Genomic DNA, 15,658 nt, shown 5'->3' with positions numbered 1-15,658 from the left:
TCCCAATTATTATAATAGGTTATTTCTTCAGCACTACTAGAATCAGTAATAGCAACAAGTTGATCACTTAAGAGTGTCAAATAAATATTCAATACATCGAGGTGAAATTGAACTTGTTCACTCCAATCAGAAAAATTTAACCCATTGAACATTGGAACAAATGAAGCATGCAAGTGAAACGATCCATGCACAGATATTGCAAGAATTAACCATACTTAATGCTTTGAACGAATCATTTATAAGATCACAAACATAAATATATTAATGTTTCCTTTGGGAAAAACACTAATGTAAAGAGCTTTAAAATGATGCTAATTAAATTTTAAATTTTAACATTACTTTGGTAACATTATATGCACTCATTATAAGTATCTACTATCTTTGGATAAATAGATAAAATAATAATAATACATAATAATATTACCAAAACATTATCCTTATATTATAAGAACAATTAATCGACCTTTGAGTGATTCTTGATGTCTTACAATAATTTTATATCATTCTAGCATCAAACATATGAGTACTTTACTTAATGATTTAATCACTTTGGTGATTAAAATCAAAATACATTATAACATCACAATGTTAAAATATTGTGAGTAACATAAACATGTTAGCAAAATACTTGTAGATTCATATTAGCATGCATTAACATTATATATATTTATTATCAAATCAGACATTCTGCACCATCATTGTTATTACATAAATTTTAAGAAGCATCATGGCAGAACAGAACTAAACACAATGTACATAAAATAAGTTTGGAGAAGTGTTGCAGCGTCAAATTTTATTAACCAATGTGTACCATACTTACACCATTATGCCTTAGAAAAATAGAAGGTTACTATGCCTTGATTCATAAACTAAAATTTAACGAAACATGAACCTTTAATCATAATCGAAAATCATGAGTTTCTACAACCTATGGCTCTGATACCACATGTAAGTTTAAACATAATAAACATTATTTATACATCGTAATTTTAAGACCTTCATACATCGTAATTTTAGGACCTTCGAAACTCATAATTTTACAATCATAAACTCATAATTTAAAATAAAACATACCTTGATCCATAGCCTCCAAATATATATATTTCAGAATGTGTTTCTATTTCACAACCTTACTCATCCTTATGCTTCAACCTAATTTGATGGATATATTTAGTATAAGCATCATAGGCTGAGATAGGACCAGCCCCTAACCTCTCTTTTATAATCACTTCCGTCAAGTGATTGATAATGTATCATAACTATATCATAATTATAGACTTCTCATATTCTGAGATGTTATTATTGTTTTACACAATTCTGAGATCATTAATGAGAAAACTATTACAATTATGATAACAATATTTTATTTAAAGACCTTTCATATTACCTCAATATATATGATTATAATTTCATTTGAGGCAATTAATGTCTTACACTAGGATTTTTATAATTTTTGAATTTTAATGATTTAAAGATTAAACAACTAATTAGTAATTAACTTTGAGTGTTTGTATTGTAATTATTAAATTTATCAGTTACAATATGCGCGACACACATAGCATATTACATATGATTGTAAATACTGGAAAAGAAAGCCTTGAATTCTATGTTTCATGACACCAAATTAATTTTAAAAAATAATAAAATATTATAAAAATTATGAAAATGTTGTATGTGCTTTTTAGCTAAATAAAGAGTCTAACTATATTAGTTAGCTAAGGGTATTATTATTCATCGCAAAAAATTAGTCAACGAGTAGACCTATAAATAATAAGCATGTATACAATTTTTCAATAGAAATTAACACGTGCATAGTGAAATGAACAATAAAAAAAAAAAAACTTAATCCAAGGACAATTAATTGTACAAAAACATGAAACACAAAAGAAGAACGTGGCACACATAATTTCAATCTTTAATCGTACCATACTTAAGTCCGTGAATGAGATGAAACTCTTAACATTTTGACCTAATTTTGAAACAGGACAACAGAGAGAATTGTTTTAAAAGCTCCATCTTTATTTTATTTTGCTTACTAAAAGGAAAAACAGAAAGAAAGAAAAAAAAATAAAGACTCTTTAATTAATCTTGATATGTTGGTCCCTTTGTCCTCTACCACTTTGTTGCTGCACTCCAGTTATAGGAATACTTGATCCTCATATGCAGAGATCAGCTTGTTGCCTTTCAAAACATAAAAAAGCATAATTACTATGTGTCTGTAAACAAACAATATAAAAGCTGCAATTAGTTGGCAGCTTAAAAAAATTAAGCACGAAGAAATTTGAATAGTTAGAAGCACCTGTATAGCTGGGTATGCGTAATTTGTTTCATCACGTACAAAACTAGTATTCTATTGGAGTTTTCAATTTAATTCTAGAATTTGTCGTGTTAAGTGCTTCTAACTCTAATTGAAATGCATGCTTGAGCCATGCTCTCAAACAAAATATAAAGGGTGTATTGGTAACCAATTCTTGAAGACATTGATAAATGAACCAGCATACAAACAATTTACTATGTTATATATGAAATAAAACTGCCACTCGAAACAGCCCGAGGGTGATTTTTTTTTTTTTTTTTTTAGTTGTATTGATGCTTATTGCCATGGATAAATCATAAGAATGCATATGTATGTGTGCGCACATGTGTCTGTGTGTATTGAACATTCACAGAATCTTAAGATCGAAAATAAAAAATAGGAAAAGAGGGATGTCAAAAAAAAAAAAAAAAAAGGACTATTACCACTTAAGTTTGAATCCTGCTCCAAACTCTAGCCTTGCAAACGGCTAGTGTCACACAAAATCGGTCTTTTGTATCTGTCAAAATTTGGAAGTAAGCATACCTCCAAGAAGGTTTGAAGAATAAACTGCCGCATATTGCCCAAAACCCTGTGATGAATCCAAGCGCCATACTCACATAGAACCCACGAGTTTCATGCCCGTCTTCCTCATCTTGAATGCTCCCATCTTCATTATTGACACCAACAACTTGGCATTGGTATGGTAGTGGGGGGCCACAAAGTTTAGGATTCCCCTCATACATAGAAGCATCAAAGCTTTGAAGTTGAGTGCCCAATGGTATTGCTCCTTGAAGATTGTTGCATGAGACATTAAAATGGGACAAAAAAGTGAGACCTTTGAACGATTGTGGAATCTCACCAGAAAGATTGTTTTCGGAGAGGTCTAGTATTTCTAAGTTAAAAAGGTTGGATAGCTGATGTGGAATGTTGCCAGAGAAGTTGTTTTGAGAGAGATGCAAGAATCGAAGAAACTTCAATTGACCAATCTCAGTGGGGATATTGCCACTCAAGCTGTTGTTACCCACATTAATTCCTTTTCCCAAGCTTGAGATTCTATTGTATTGTGCATTAGATTCACAATATCGTGGAGCTGAATTGAGGGGAAAAAACCCTAGCATAAGTTGATAAATTTGATCATCTTCTTCATAAGCTTGCTTAGATGTTAACGCAGGCAGTTTAGTAAGTTCCTGTGGAAATTCTCCAGAAATGAAATTATTTGACAAGTCAATGTCATAGAGTCTTGGCAAAGTCCCCAAGAAATTAGGAATTGGACCTCTAATTTGGTTCCATGATAGTATAAGAACCTCTAGCTTTCTAAGCTTTGACAACCATGTTGGCACTGATCCAACAAGTTTGCAGCAACATAAACTCAAAATTCGAAGATTTTGAAATCCAACTGAATCAACCAAGTTGTTTTCATCTGGCATTATCTCATTTACAAAGCTTTCTGCAAGCAAGAGGACCCTAAGGTTGTGCAAACCCATTAGAATTTTTATTGCCCCTGAGATGTTGGTTAACTTAACTGTACTAAGTGAAAGGAATGAAAGAGATTGCAAAGCAAGAATGTCAGATGTGATCTGTCCTTCTAGCATGTTACGAGCAAGTCTAATTGCTTTCAGGGACTTGCATGTGTAAAGACTTACTGGCAATTGACCTGTGAAATGATTAACGCCAAGGTCAACAATGACAAGTTTGGGAAGCTTGGAGAAATTAAAAGTGGAGATATCACCTCCTAATTTGTTCATCAGCAAACTCAATCTTTCCAAATTGGTGCAATTCAACAAGGAAGTAGGAATTGTACCGCCTAAATTGTTCATTTGGAGGAGCAGGTGTTCCAAGTTAGAAAGCTTCCCGATATTTTGAGGGAGCGTGCCATTCAGTTCATTGTTGTTAAGCTCAATGGTGGTGAGGTTAACGAGCTGAACAATGTCACTACCAATCGGTCCCGAGAGTTGATTGGAAGGTAAACTAATTTCTCGCAATGCTAACATGTGATAAATGTTAGCTGGAAGTGGTCCAATTAATGAGTTGAAACCTGCACGAAAAACCTCAAGCTTGGAGCATTTCCCTAGTTCATGAGGGATTTGGCCACTGAAATCATTGAAAGAGAAATCCAAGAGTCTAACAAGGTTGGAATTGCTACAAATGGAGGAAGGGATAAGGCCAACGAAGTCATTGTTGCTAACATTAAGACTTGACAAATTCCATGCTGCCTGAAGAAATGGAGATTGGAATAATGACCCTTGAAAGTAATTGCTGGACAAATCCAATATTTGGAGGGAGATGGGTGAACCATTTGATGTAACAAGTGACGGTAATTCTCCATGCAATTTGTTGAAGCTGAGATCAAGGATCTTCAGGTGATTTAAAGATGAAAAGAAATCATCTGGAAGTGGTCCAGCAAAGGAATTGTGGGAAAGATTGAGGTGAGAGAGTTGTGTAAGGTTTGTTAAAGATGGAGGGATGCTACCGCTGAGGCCTCTAGAGGGTAGCCAAATATGGGTGACCCAACCATTAGGATCGCATGCAATCCCTTCCCAGAGACAGCAATTGGCATTGGATGGCCAATTTAGAAGAGGAGAGAAGCTGGGAGAGATGGACAAGAGAGAGTTCCGATCATGTTGGTTGCAAGCATAACTCAGCAAAGGAGGGATAAGGCAAGAGAATAAGATCCATGGGAAGATGGAGAACATGGGGGATCAGTGATGATGCTCAAACATGACTCTTGTTTGATGACTCGTAACCCCTTTTGCAATCATGCACTATAATGAAAATTGCAATTCATTTCTTATAGAAGTTTTCTTCTATTTGTCATCAACATCTCAGTTGTACTAGTACATCTAATTTCACCAAGAAGACTTGACTTGAGAGAAAAACACATGAATGAGTGACTATTCATCCCAGATAATTTCTTCTTTCTTGACTTCCATCGTTCTTCCAACCAGCTCAGCTCACCAACTCAACCCCTCCAAAGTCAAAAATTTCACAAATCTCATACTTCCTACTCCTATCCAAATCCCTTTCATGAATGAATTTTCTAAATATTGCATTTAATTTCAATGACCTATAAGTCAACACACTTCACTCTCTTCCATTAATAAGATGCGTTAAGGTCCTTTTTTTCCATTTGCAGAATGAAAATTGATTGATAAACGAATTCACATAAGAATGAAATTATGAAACGAATAGTCAATGTTGGTTTTTCTTTTTTCTTTTTTCTTTTTTTTTTATATTGACTATCATTGGAGTCAGAAAAAATTATTTTCAAAACTCTCATGATATAAAAATATTTAATTTATAATTTTGTTAATATATGGATACAATTTATTTGTTGAATTTTTTCATTTTCTGAATCATGATATTTAATAACAATAATAAATGATATTTTTATTTTAATTTCATTAAATAGTGCTCTTTGTGCCAATCAAAATGCAGAGTAATTAAAAAAAATAGCACCAAGGACAATGACAATAAAAATGAAAAAATAATTATTATTACTATTTCGGGGACAATAATTATTAAAAAAATAGTAATAAATAATAACTAATAAAAATTTCAATAAAGAAAATAATAAAAAATAATAACTAATAACAATTACAATTTCAATGATAAATATTACTATAAAATAATAATAAGAAAAAAACAATAAGAATAATAAGGAAAAATAATTGTTATTATTTTAAGCATACTAATTAGTATAAAAACAAAAAAATAGTAACAATAATAAAAAATAATATTAAAACTAACAAAAATCACTTTTAAAAAATAATAATAATAAATTAAATAATTATGTATTAAGAATTTTTAATAAAAAATGATTTATTTTTTTATTCCATTATAGAATCCATTAAAAATTTATCAAATGTTGAAAAGGAATTAAAACTGAATTCTTGTAATAATTTCATGTTACTAATCAAATGCAGTAATTATATTGGTACGTTGATTCCATTCCTCTATTAAATCCATTCGTCATCTGGATTCCTGCTTTAATTTCATTCCGCAAATTACTGTTAAGGCCTTTGGCAGACAGCAGTTGCTGCACTCTGCTGGATCCATGGCCTTTAGCAACTTCTCCCTTGTTTCAATTATTTATTTGTCTTTCCCCTCAGCTTGTGTTTTCAACCTTGCCTTCAGTGCTTTCTAAAATAAGATTATACAAGAAAATAATTGCCTGTTTTATTTTACTTTATATTTATTATACAAGAAATGTTATTTTATTGAAAATTAAATTAAATAAATTAAGATCATTTTTTAATTTTTAATCATATATTTTTTTTAGAAAGAATTAATTTTTTTTTAATAGTTAGTTAGACTGATTTGGATCTCGAAAGGAAGATGCATCTTGTAGTTAATGAAGTGGGAATTGAGACAAATAATACTAGATAGATATGAAATTGATCGTATCATTTTTTTTGTGCACCTCCTCAGAATGTGATGATGATCATTTAGTCAGGATACTTGTTTTAAAAAATAGGTGTCCTGGATAAGATGAATCACATATTGCCTAATCGCATAAGTTACTAAGTGAAGAATCATTTACCACTCTATAGACATAAGTCAAACACTATAGGTGACAAAAAAATCATCTAACGGATGAAATCGTTTATCATCTATCGATCTTCACAATTTTGCATATCCATCATATAATTTTGTCGTTATATTGCACTTCGAATCCATTCTCTTCCAACATAACTAAAAATGGGTAAAGTTTACAAGAAATAGAGAATAGATTCAAAAGTACAATTGTACATAGAAATGATTGACTAACCATTCAAATAGTAATTAACTAATTTACCACTCTATAATATCCATTCAAGGAACAATTTTTGTTAGTTATTATTAAAGATATATACACTTTCCATTTTAGCACAATATTTACTTTCCATTTTTCTCAATTCTCTTATGTATATATACTCTTATAATTCTTGTATTAAATACAATAATCAATAGTGAAAATTTATTCTTCTCCAATTTTAACATGGAATCAAAGATTAGGGTTCCTTAACCCAATTTTTTTTTTCGGCCGCCCGTCGTTTTTTCTGGTTAATTTTCAGGCCGCCTCTCTCTTGTTCTTCTTCTCCAGCATTCATCTTTCATGGCTCAGTCTCTCAGTTTCAGTTTCCCGTCGCCTTCTTCGCCGATCGCTCATCTCCATCAGTTCGTTGACAATGCGTGGCTTTGTCAGTTCCCTCATCACTGCATCTCTCTCTGATCTCTCTGTCTCCAGTGTTCGTCTTTGACATCCATCATCATCGCCTCTCTACGTTCTCCGACATTTCATCGCCCACGGACTCTCTCGTCTAACTCCCCGTGCTCGTAGCATCTCCCAGCTGCCTCTCTTCGGCGTTTCTCTACTGCACTTTTCGGCACACTGCTTCGACTATCTCTTGCCGTCATCCTCCCCGGCCCCCTCTTCTCAACCGTCTTCTGTAGCAATTTCGGCGTCTCTCTTTTTGGGTTTAGAAAAGTTTCTGGAGTCTTCTTCTTGGGTTCATGCGCCGCAGGAGTCTACTGTCGAAGGTTCAGCTGGAGCTTCTCGGTTGGAGCACGACGCTCCGAACACAGCAGCACACCAGGTTATTTCTCAGTTCGTCTTCACCAGCAGTATCTCCACTCTATTTTTCTGGCGATCAAGCCATCTCAGCTCCAGCGGCATTTTTCGGTTGATCATCTCCGGGTATCTCTCAAGCCTCGTGTTGCCTTCTCTAGTGACATCTCTTCTTGTTGCTCTGACTGCGGTATCATTCTTGTTTTTGAATCATTTTCCGGCAGCAGATCCTCAAGCTCACAGCCTCCTGTAATGCTAAATTATAAAACAGAGAAAATTGTCTTTTTTCAAAGGGTTTTTTTTCGATTGACCATCTCTCGCTTTCGTGGTCCCAAAACTCTAACGGCACCTTCGGCTTCTCTACACTTGAAGACTATTAAATTGAAGGTTTATATTTTTTGGTCATTGCAAAACTCGGATTTGACCCAATTCGGCGATTTGATTCCTTTGAACTGAACTAATCTAAACTCATATGACATCATGGAAGCATCTGGTTTTTTAATGGTAGCATATACTGTCACCAGTTCTTCAACCTCTTCTGAGATTGTTATCTCTAGTCTCACCAACGAACAATGTCGTCAACTCTTGGATCCTCTTTCACCCTTGAACACCAACTATACCAATTTCGCTGGTAATCTCGTCTCTTGTCATTCTGCTTCTCTTTCTAACACTAAATGGATTATTGATTCAGGTGCATCCGATCATATGACTTCCAATTTGTCTTCTCTTGATTATATTCAGCTTCTCAATCAGCCATGTCTCATTAAGCTTCCAAATGGTCACATTGTTTCTGTAACTCATATAGGCACTATGCAGTTTTCTCCTAATTTCTCTCTTTCTAATGTTCTTTATGTGCCTTCATTTAAATTTAACTTATTTTCCTTCAGCAAACTTACCACTAATCTCAATTGTGTTACCATATTTTTTCCCACCTTTTGTGTCTTTCAGGACCTATCAACGAGGAGGCTAATTGGAATGTGTGACGTACGGGATAGACTTTACCACTATAAACCCCCTTCCGCCTCAGTTTTCCACTCTCAACGTGTTTCTAACACTACTCTTTGGCATCAACGTCTCGGTCACCCTTCCATTTCATGTATGCCGAAAATCTTAAATATTTCTTCCCCTTCTTTGCCTTGTGATGTTTGTGTTAGAGCAAAACACACTCGTTTACCTTTTTCCTTGAATACACATAAGAGCACATTTTGTTTTAATCGGATTTATTATGATATATGGGGTGGTTATCCTACCATTTCACTCTCTGGTGCACATTACTTTTTAACAATTGTGGATGACTACTCATGTGTTGCATGGGTCTATCTTATGCACATGAGATCTGATACTTTCATTTGCCTTAAAAATTTTTGCGCCATGGTCAAAAATCATTTCAATTGCACTGTTAAGCATGTACGCACTGATAATGGTCGAGAATTTCTATCCACCCCATGTCAAACCTTTTTTCATGATCAAGGCATTTTTCATAAGCGCACATGTGTGGATACACCACAACAAAATGGTATTGTCGAACGTAAACATCATCATCTTCTTAATATGGCTCGGTGTTTACGTTTTCAAGCCAATCTTCCTGTTTCCTTTTGGGGCGAATGCATTCTCACAGCCACCTATTTAATTAATTGCACTCCTTCACCTAGCCTTAATCATAAATCCCCTTTTGAACTTCTTTTTCAGAAACCCACCTTGTATTCACACTTGCGGGTGTTTGGGTGCTTGTGCTATGCCCAAACTACTCGCCAACATTGCGATAAATTTTCTTCTCGTGCTCTTCGATGTGTTTTCTTAGGTTATCCTACTCATCATAAGGCTTATCGTATCTACGATCTTGAAAACAAATAAATTGTCATCTCTCGTGATGTCACTTTTGAAGAAAATGTTTTTCCCTACCATCTCGTCTCTCCAACTCCTACATCTTCCCTAGTCCTTCCTCTTCCTATTCCTGATATACATCTTTCCCACACTTTTCCTTCTCCACCACCCACACCTAACCCTAACCCCTCATCTATCTCTTCTCCTCCCTTGGTTCCCTCCCCGACATCCCCACCCTCACCCCCTTCCACCCCACCCCCCCCCCCCCCCCACCTCTTCATGGCCCAAATGAGCTGTCACACATCCCTCTCACTTAACTGATTATATCTGCCCTACTTTATCAAAGTCCTCCATGGCTCCACAGGTTTCAAGATGCCCCTCAGGTACAGTTCATTGTCTCTCCTCTTTTTTATCTTACTATCGTTTCTCCACACCACATTTGGATTTTCTTTCTGTTATGTCTCAACATCCCGAACCTACCTCATATTCTCAGGCTGTGCTACACTCCCATTGGCATGATGCCATGACTTCTGAAATCCAAGCCTTAGAAACCAATAATACATGGGTTCTTTAACACCTTCCACCTAGAAAAAAATCATTTGGCTGTAAATGGGTGTTCAAAACAAAACTCTGGGCCAATGGATCCATAGAGCGACACGAAGCTCGCTTGGTAGCCAAGGGCTACACTCAGGTAAAAGGTTTGGATTATTATGATACTTTTGCTCCTGTTGCTAATCTCGTTACTGTCAAGTGTGTTCTTGTAGTGACGGCCACTCGGAATTGGCATCTCCTTCAATTGGACGTCAACAATGCTTTTCTCCATGGTGACCTCGATGAGGAGGTTTATATGATCCCCCCCCCCCCTGGGTTATTGAAAACAGGGGGAGACTCACGTTTGCAATCTTCAGAAATCCCTTTATGGCCTCAAGCAAGCTTTTCGCAATTGGTTCTCTAAATTATCTTTTTTTTTACTTACTGCAGGTTTCACCCAGTCTCAGGCCGATCACTCTCTTTTCACCCACTCTTGGGGTCAATCTTTTACTCTTATACTTATTTATGTTGACGACATTCTCATGGCAGGCAATGATCTCACCGCTATTAGCACTTTCAAAGTCATGCTCGCTCAGAAATTTAAACTCAAGGATCTTGGCAAATTGAAATATATCCTTGGCCTCGAAGTTGCTCGCTCTCCCACTGGCATTTTTCTCAACCAATGCATATATGCACTTGACATCCTCATTGATAGTGGTCATCTGGGTGCTCGTCCTGCCCACTTTCCCATGGAACAAAATTTGAAGCTCAATAATACTAATGGTGCTCTCCTCTCCGATCCTAGCTCATTTCGGAGACTCGTTGGATGTTTGATCTATCTCACCATCACTCGTCCCGACCTTGTATTTTCAGTTAACTTTCTCAGTCAATTTATGCACCAGCCCAGACAACTGCATTATGATGTTGTTGTACGTGTTCTTCAATACATTAAGGCATCTTCAGGTCAAGGCTTATTTTTTTCCCGCTACCAACAATCTTCAAGTCTTAGCTTATTCTGATTCGGATTGGTCTAGTTGTCCACTCACTCGCCACTTCACCACTGGTTTTTTCATTCAGTTGGGCACTAGTCCAATTTCCTGGCACACTAAGAAATAGCCTACCGTCTCTCGCTCCTCCACCGAAGCTGAGTATCGGGCACTTGCTTCCACTACCTGTGAACTTACATGGCTCAAAACTCTTTTACATGATCTTGGCATACCACATTATCAGCCTATGCTCTTATATTTTGACAACCAAGCAGCACTTCACATTGCCCAGAATCCTATTTTCCATGAACGTACCAAACATATAGAAATCGATTGTCATATTATTCGTGAAAAGTTATGGGCTGGCCTATTCTTTACTAAGCATATTTCTACCCACAGTCAACTTGCCGATATCTTCATCAAAGCTTTGGGTCCTAAACATTTCCAAACCTTGTCACGCAAGTTGGGCATTACGGATCTCCATGCTCCAACTTGAGGGGGAGTATTAAAAATATATACACTTTCCATTTTAGCACAATATTTACTTTCCATTTTTCCCAATTCTCTTATGTATATATACTATTGTAATTCTTGTATTAAACACAATAATCAATAGTGAAAATTTATTCTTCTCCAATTTTAACAATTATGTATGCATTTGCCTTCATTAAGAAAAAATAAATAAATAAATAAAGCTCTTTTGGTCATCCGTGTGGTCATCACTTTTAAAGACTAAAAAGTACACAAGTATGACTCTTGGATCCATAGGTGTTATCCCAAGAGGGTGGGTGAATTGGGTATATTAAAAAAAATTAGATCATTTAGATTCTAATTTTTAAAACTATCAATTTCTAACTTGCAAGCTACTTGCAACTACCTCAATGTTTCACAATTAATTAATTTTATGAATGTCTTTATCAAGCATACAATGTTACCCAATTGCTCACACACGCTCCAAAAGCTCAACACATACACAATGAGATTACATGGAAATTAAATAGAGGTAAAGGTAAGAGAGATGCAAACTCGATTTTACGAGGTTCGGCCTATCCCAGCCTACGTCCTCGCCTTGAACAACCCACTCATGAATTCTACAAAAAGTCCACTCCTTTAACTGAGATGAAGCTTCCCTTACAACCTGTTGCTTACAAGAGGCGTAACTTCCTCCTCAATCTCGATTCACAGCCCGAACCGTGTATATAAAATAAAGATTACAATTTCAGCAACAACTCAAAATGCTTTTAACTAAGCTAGTGAGTACAAGATAAATCCTAGCACATAATCATATGATAAATGTTTGAAGCTCGGTATGTATGTAATAATACGATCTTTATAAGAAGAATGATATGCTTCACAAATCTACTTTTTTATCAATATCTCCCAAAAATAATTTTTATAAATAAATGTTTTGGAGAACTTAGGGTTTGAGTTCAAATCACTTTATGCAAGAATACCAAATAAGACCTTTTAAAAAATAGTCGTAAGATTAAATCTTTGAATAAAAAATATGACTTTGAATATTTCAAAGATTTAAACAATATTTCTCAACACTCTTTGCACAAATGAAGTAGATCTCTTTGGATAAAAATATTACTTTGAATATCACAAGCATTCAAAACTTTAGAATACTATTCCCAAAAAAATTTTCAAATAAATAACTATGGGAAAATAAGTTTATTGCTCCCAAAAAAATTTTTTAGATAAACGAATAATGGAGAAGACGACCAAATAATAAAAATTGAAAGTTCAATAAAATATTATTCCAAATCTCAAGATCAAACCAGATTTAGCAGAAGTAGTGCGTGTATTTGCTCAGATCTTGAATATGCGAATGCTCAGACAAATGTGACTTCTTTGGAGTGCAGGCAAGGATTCTTAGCTATTCGTTCAAAAATTTCAAGAGATAGGCAAAAAGTGGTGCTCTAGGGTTTAGCAATTATTTTATAAGTGTTCTCGACCCTAGATTAAATCTTGGCTGTTGGATCATTTAAAAACAAGAGTTTCCATTCGTGTCCGTGCTGAAACGTGAATCACCGTCCCAACCTTCGTCGACGAATGGGTACGTTCGCCGAGGAGTGTACAACACTCGTTCGTCGATAAGGCCATGAGTTCGTTGATGGGAGTACTGTCTAAACTTTATGGGCTCTCGGTATTTTTTCGTCGACAAGACAACACTATTCATCGTCGAGTAGCCTTCATGAGTTCGTCGACGAGGCCTCTAAATTTTGCCTCTAAAATTTCTTTCAACTTAGAACTAATTAAAATGTATTTTTTGTAAAATGCATGAGTCCTAAGGTCTATTTAGGGTATATTTGAGCTTCAAGTTATATCATATGACATACGTAAATGCATTCAATTCTAAATACCCATTCCATTGAAGATCTTGAACTTGAAGTTTGTTTCATCATCCTTTCATTCCTCTAGTTTCATAGATTGCGCCAAATGATATGTACTTTAGGTTCCTCGTGGTTTCCATACAAAGTTCACTGTTCGTGCATTCTAAATCATGATCATGTTCACAAACTCAATTACACAGGTCAAATACCCAGTGATTTGTCATTATTAAAATAAAATTGGACTCATAGAATCAACACTCTTGTTTTACGCATATTAAAGGGGTGGCTTTAAAGGATCTTAATATTCTGGTTTGGCAATCACTTCTTATTCTATAATGCCACATGTATGCACATGTAGCACATGATAAATGTTTTTTAAAATCTTTTATTTTTTATGTGAAAAAATAATTATTTATTCAAAAAGAATACTCGATAACTTATTTTCTATAATCTTATCATGTCTTGGAATACCTTTTTGTCCCTTCTAGTAGTCTTATGAAAGGTTATTGGGTGTTTTATTATTGTCTTACATTGCTACCCCACAACAAATTTGAGTAGTTGAACAAAATAATCAAGATTTACTTGCTAGTTCTATTTTATTTTAGATGGCATGTCATTCTCATGATATGAAATCTTATTTACAACATTCTTCAGTATTAAAAAAATCAATCCCCCCCCCCCCCCTTTTTTTATCTTATTTCCATATATATCAAAATTTCTTAGTTTCGTATTAGTCCGTTTAATATCTATTCTAGGTTATATTTGTGCTAGAAAAGGACATCATTTTTTTGTCTCCCCTCTTGTCTTCGGCCTAAAGTAAGGATTTTTTGTTTTTTTGAATCCCCTAGCCATATTTTTCCTATGAATCACTTTTCTTGTCTTCCTCTATTTTCTACCTGCTCTTCTCACCATGGAGATGACTAAAAGAATGCAGCAGTAATGTATTTGGAAATATGAATCTTGAACTTTTGATTTAAATTCTTCTAAATGTTTGTATTAATCACTCTCTAATTGAAATTTAAATATTTTAATTAATTAAAAAATATATAATATAATTTTTAATTAGCAAAAAAGTGATATTTATTAACATATGATTATATAAAAAGTGATTTTGAAAAATGATTTTTCACAATAAATGTTTGCTATAGGAAGGTTAAATACATACTTTTTTTATAAAAATATTTATTGTAAGTGATAAGTACAATAACAACTTCCTTTTAAGTGCTCTCAAATAAAAATTAAATTATTATTATTATTTTTTAAAAAGTTTTCAACAATCAAGAGTAGGTCCAACAGCTGACATGAAGGCCTTTTCTTTTCATGTCACGTGGAGGAAGAAAAACTGCCTTTTCTTTTCATGTCACGTGGAGGAAGAAAAACTATCTAGCTGTTCCACAATTTTCCAGAGCCAGCGTGTATATGAGTTGAGTTGAGTTAAAGAAAAGTCACAATAATTTTTCTCGGTGTCAAATTTTAAATTTAAAGGTATATATAGATTTAGATAAAATATAATATAAAATTACATTCAATTTTTTTCTAAATCTATACCAATAAATTTTAAAATTTATATATCTAAATATGATAGAAGTTAGGATCAGCGAAAAGGTCAAACGGAACCTAACTTTGTCTTGTTCAAACTTGCTCATTAAATTTTTAACATAGTTGAGCTTGGGTCGAGCTCATATTGAGTTTTAATATAGTTGTTTGACTTTGTTTATCATGCAAATGAAAGACCTCATTAGCCTTTATCGAGTTGAGCTGCCAAGATGCACACTAACAATTTGATTCTCTTGAAATCTCTTATTTTAAGATGTTAGAGGTTTTGTTAGGCAAAAGGTTAAAAAGTAGCTCATAGTAATATTCCCTTATTACATTTGAGAGCATGAAGTTCGAACCTTGAATATGGATTTGAATGGATTTAGATAAATTTCAATGCAAGTTACATATTCTCAAAATTTAGTACAAATCTAAATCCAAAGTCTCTTCAAACATACGGTTAAAGTTTTTTTTTACATGATCGAGCTAGCTTATTGGTCCCAGGCATTAGCCTTCTCACTACATTCATGTTATAGAGTTGGAACTAAATAATTTTATCCACAAACAATCCCAACTTTTAAGCTCACTATAATCTATCACG

At 34.3% G+C, this 15,658-nt stretch overlaps 1 protein-coding gene across 2 annotated transcripts; it reads right to left on the bottom strand.

Moving 5' to 3' along the window:
* Positions 1 to 1,902: 1,902 nt before the first annotated feature.
* Positions 1,903 to 5,057, bottom strand: LOC131148914 (tyrosine-sulfated glycopeptide receptor 1-like). Of its 2 annotated transcripts, XM_058098879.1 has the most exons (3): positions 2,914 to 5,057; positions 2,740 to 2,813; positions 1,903 to 2,181 (listed from the first exon to the last, which is right to left on the bottom strand). In XM_058098879.1, the coding sequence occupies exons 1-2, from the start codon at positions 4,987 to 4,989 to the stop codon at positions 2,790 to 2,792; spliced, it is 2,100 nt and encodes a 699-aa protein (XP_057954862.1). In that variant the 5' UTR covers positions 4,990 to 5,057; the 3' UTR covers positions 1,903 to 2,181; positions 2,740 to 2,789. The 2 variants fall into 2 exon arrangements, with proteins under 2 accessions (XP_057954862.1, XP_057954861.1); XM_058098878.1 differs by having other exon boundaries at positions 2,740 to 5,057.
* Between the last annotated feature and the right edge of the window lie 10,601 nt (positions 5,058 to 15,658).

The sequence above is a fragment of the Malania oleifera genome, chromosome 2 (assembly GCF_029873635.1).
Source record: "Malania oleifera isolate guangnan ecotype guangnan chromosome 2, ASM2987363v1, whole genome shotgun sequence".
Lineage (NCBI taxonomy): Eukaryota > Viridiplantae > Streptophyta > Magnoliopsida > Santalales > Ximeniaceae > Malania > Malania oleifera.
The sequence above is the reverse complement of the archived record's forward strand: the minus strand, read 5'-3'. Positions and strand labels throughout refer to the sequence as shown.

Excerpts from the sequence above, each read along its gene's own strand:
- LOC131148914 (XM_058098878.1), bottom strand. The coding sequence starts at position 4,989 with ATGTTCTCCATCTTCCCATGGATCTTATTCTCTTGCCTTATCCCTCCT.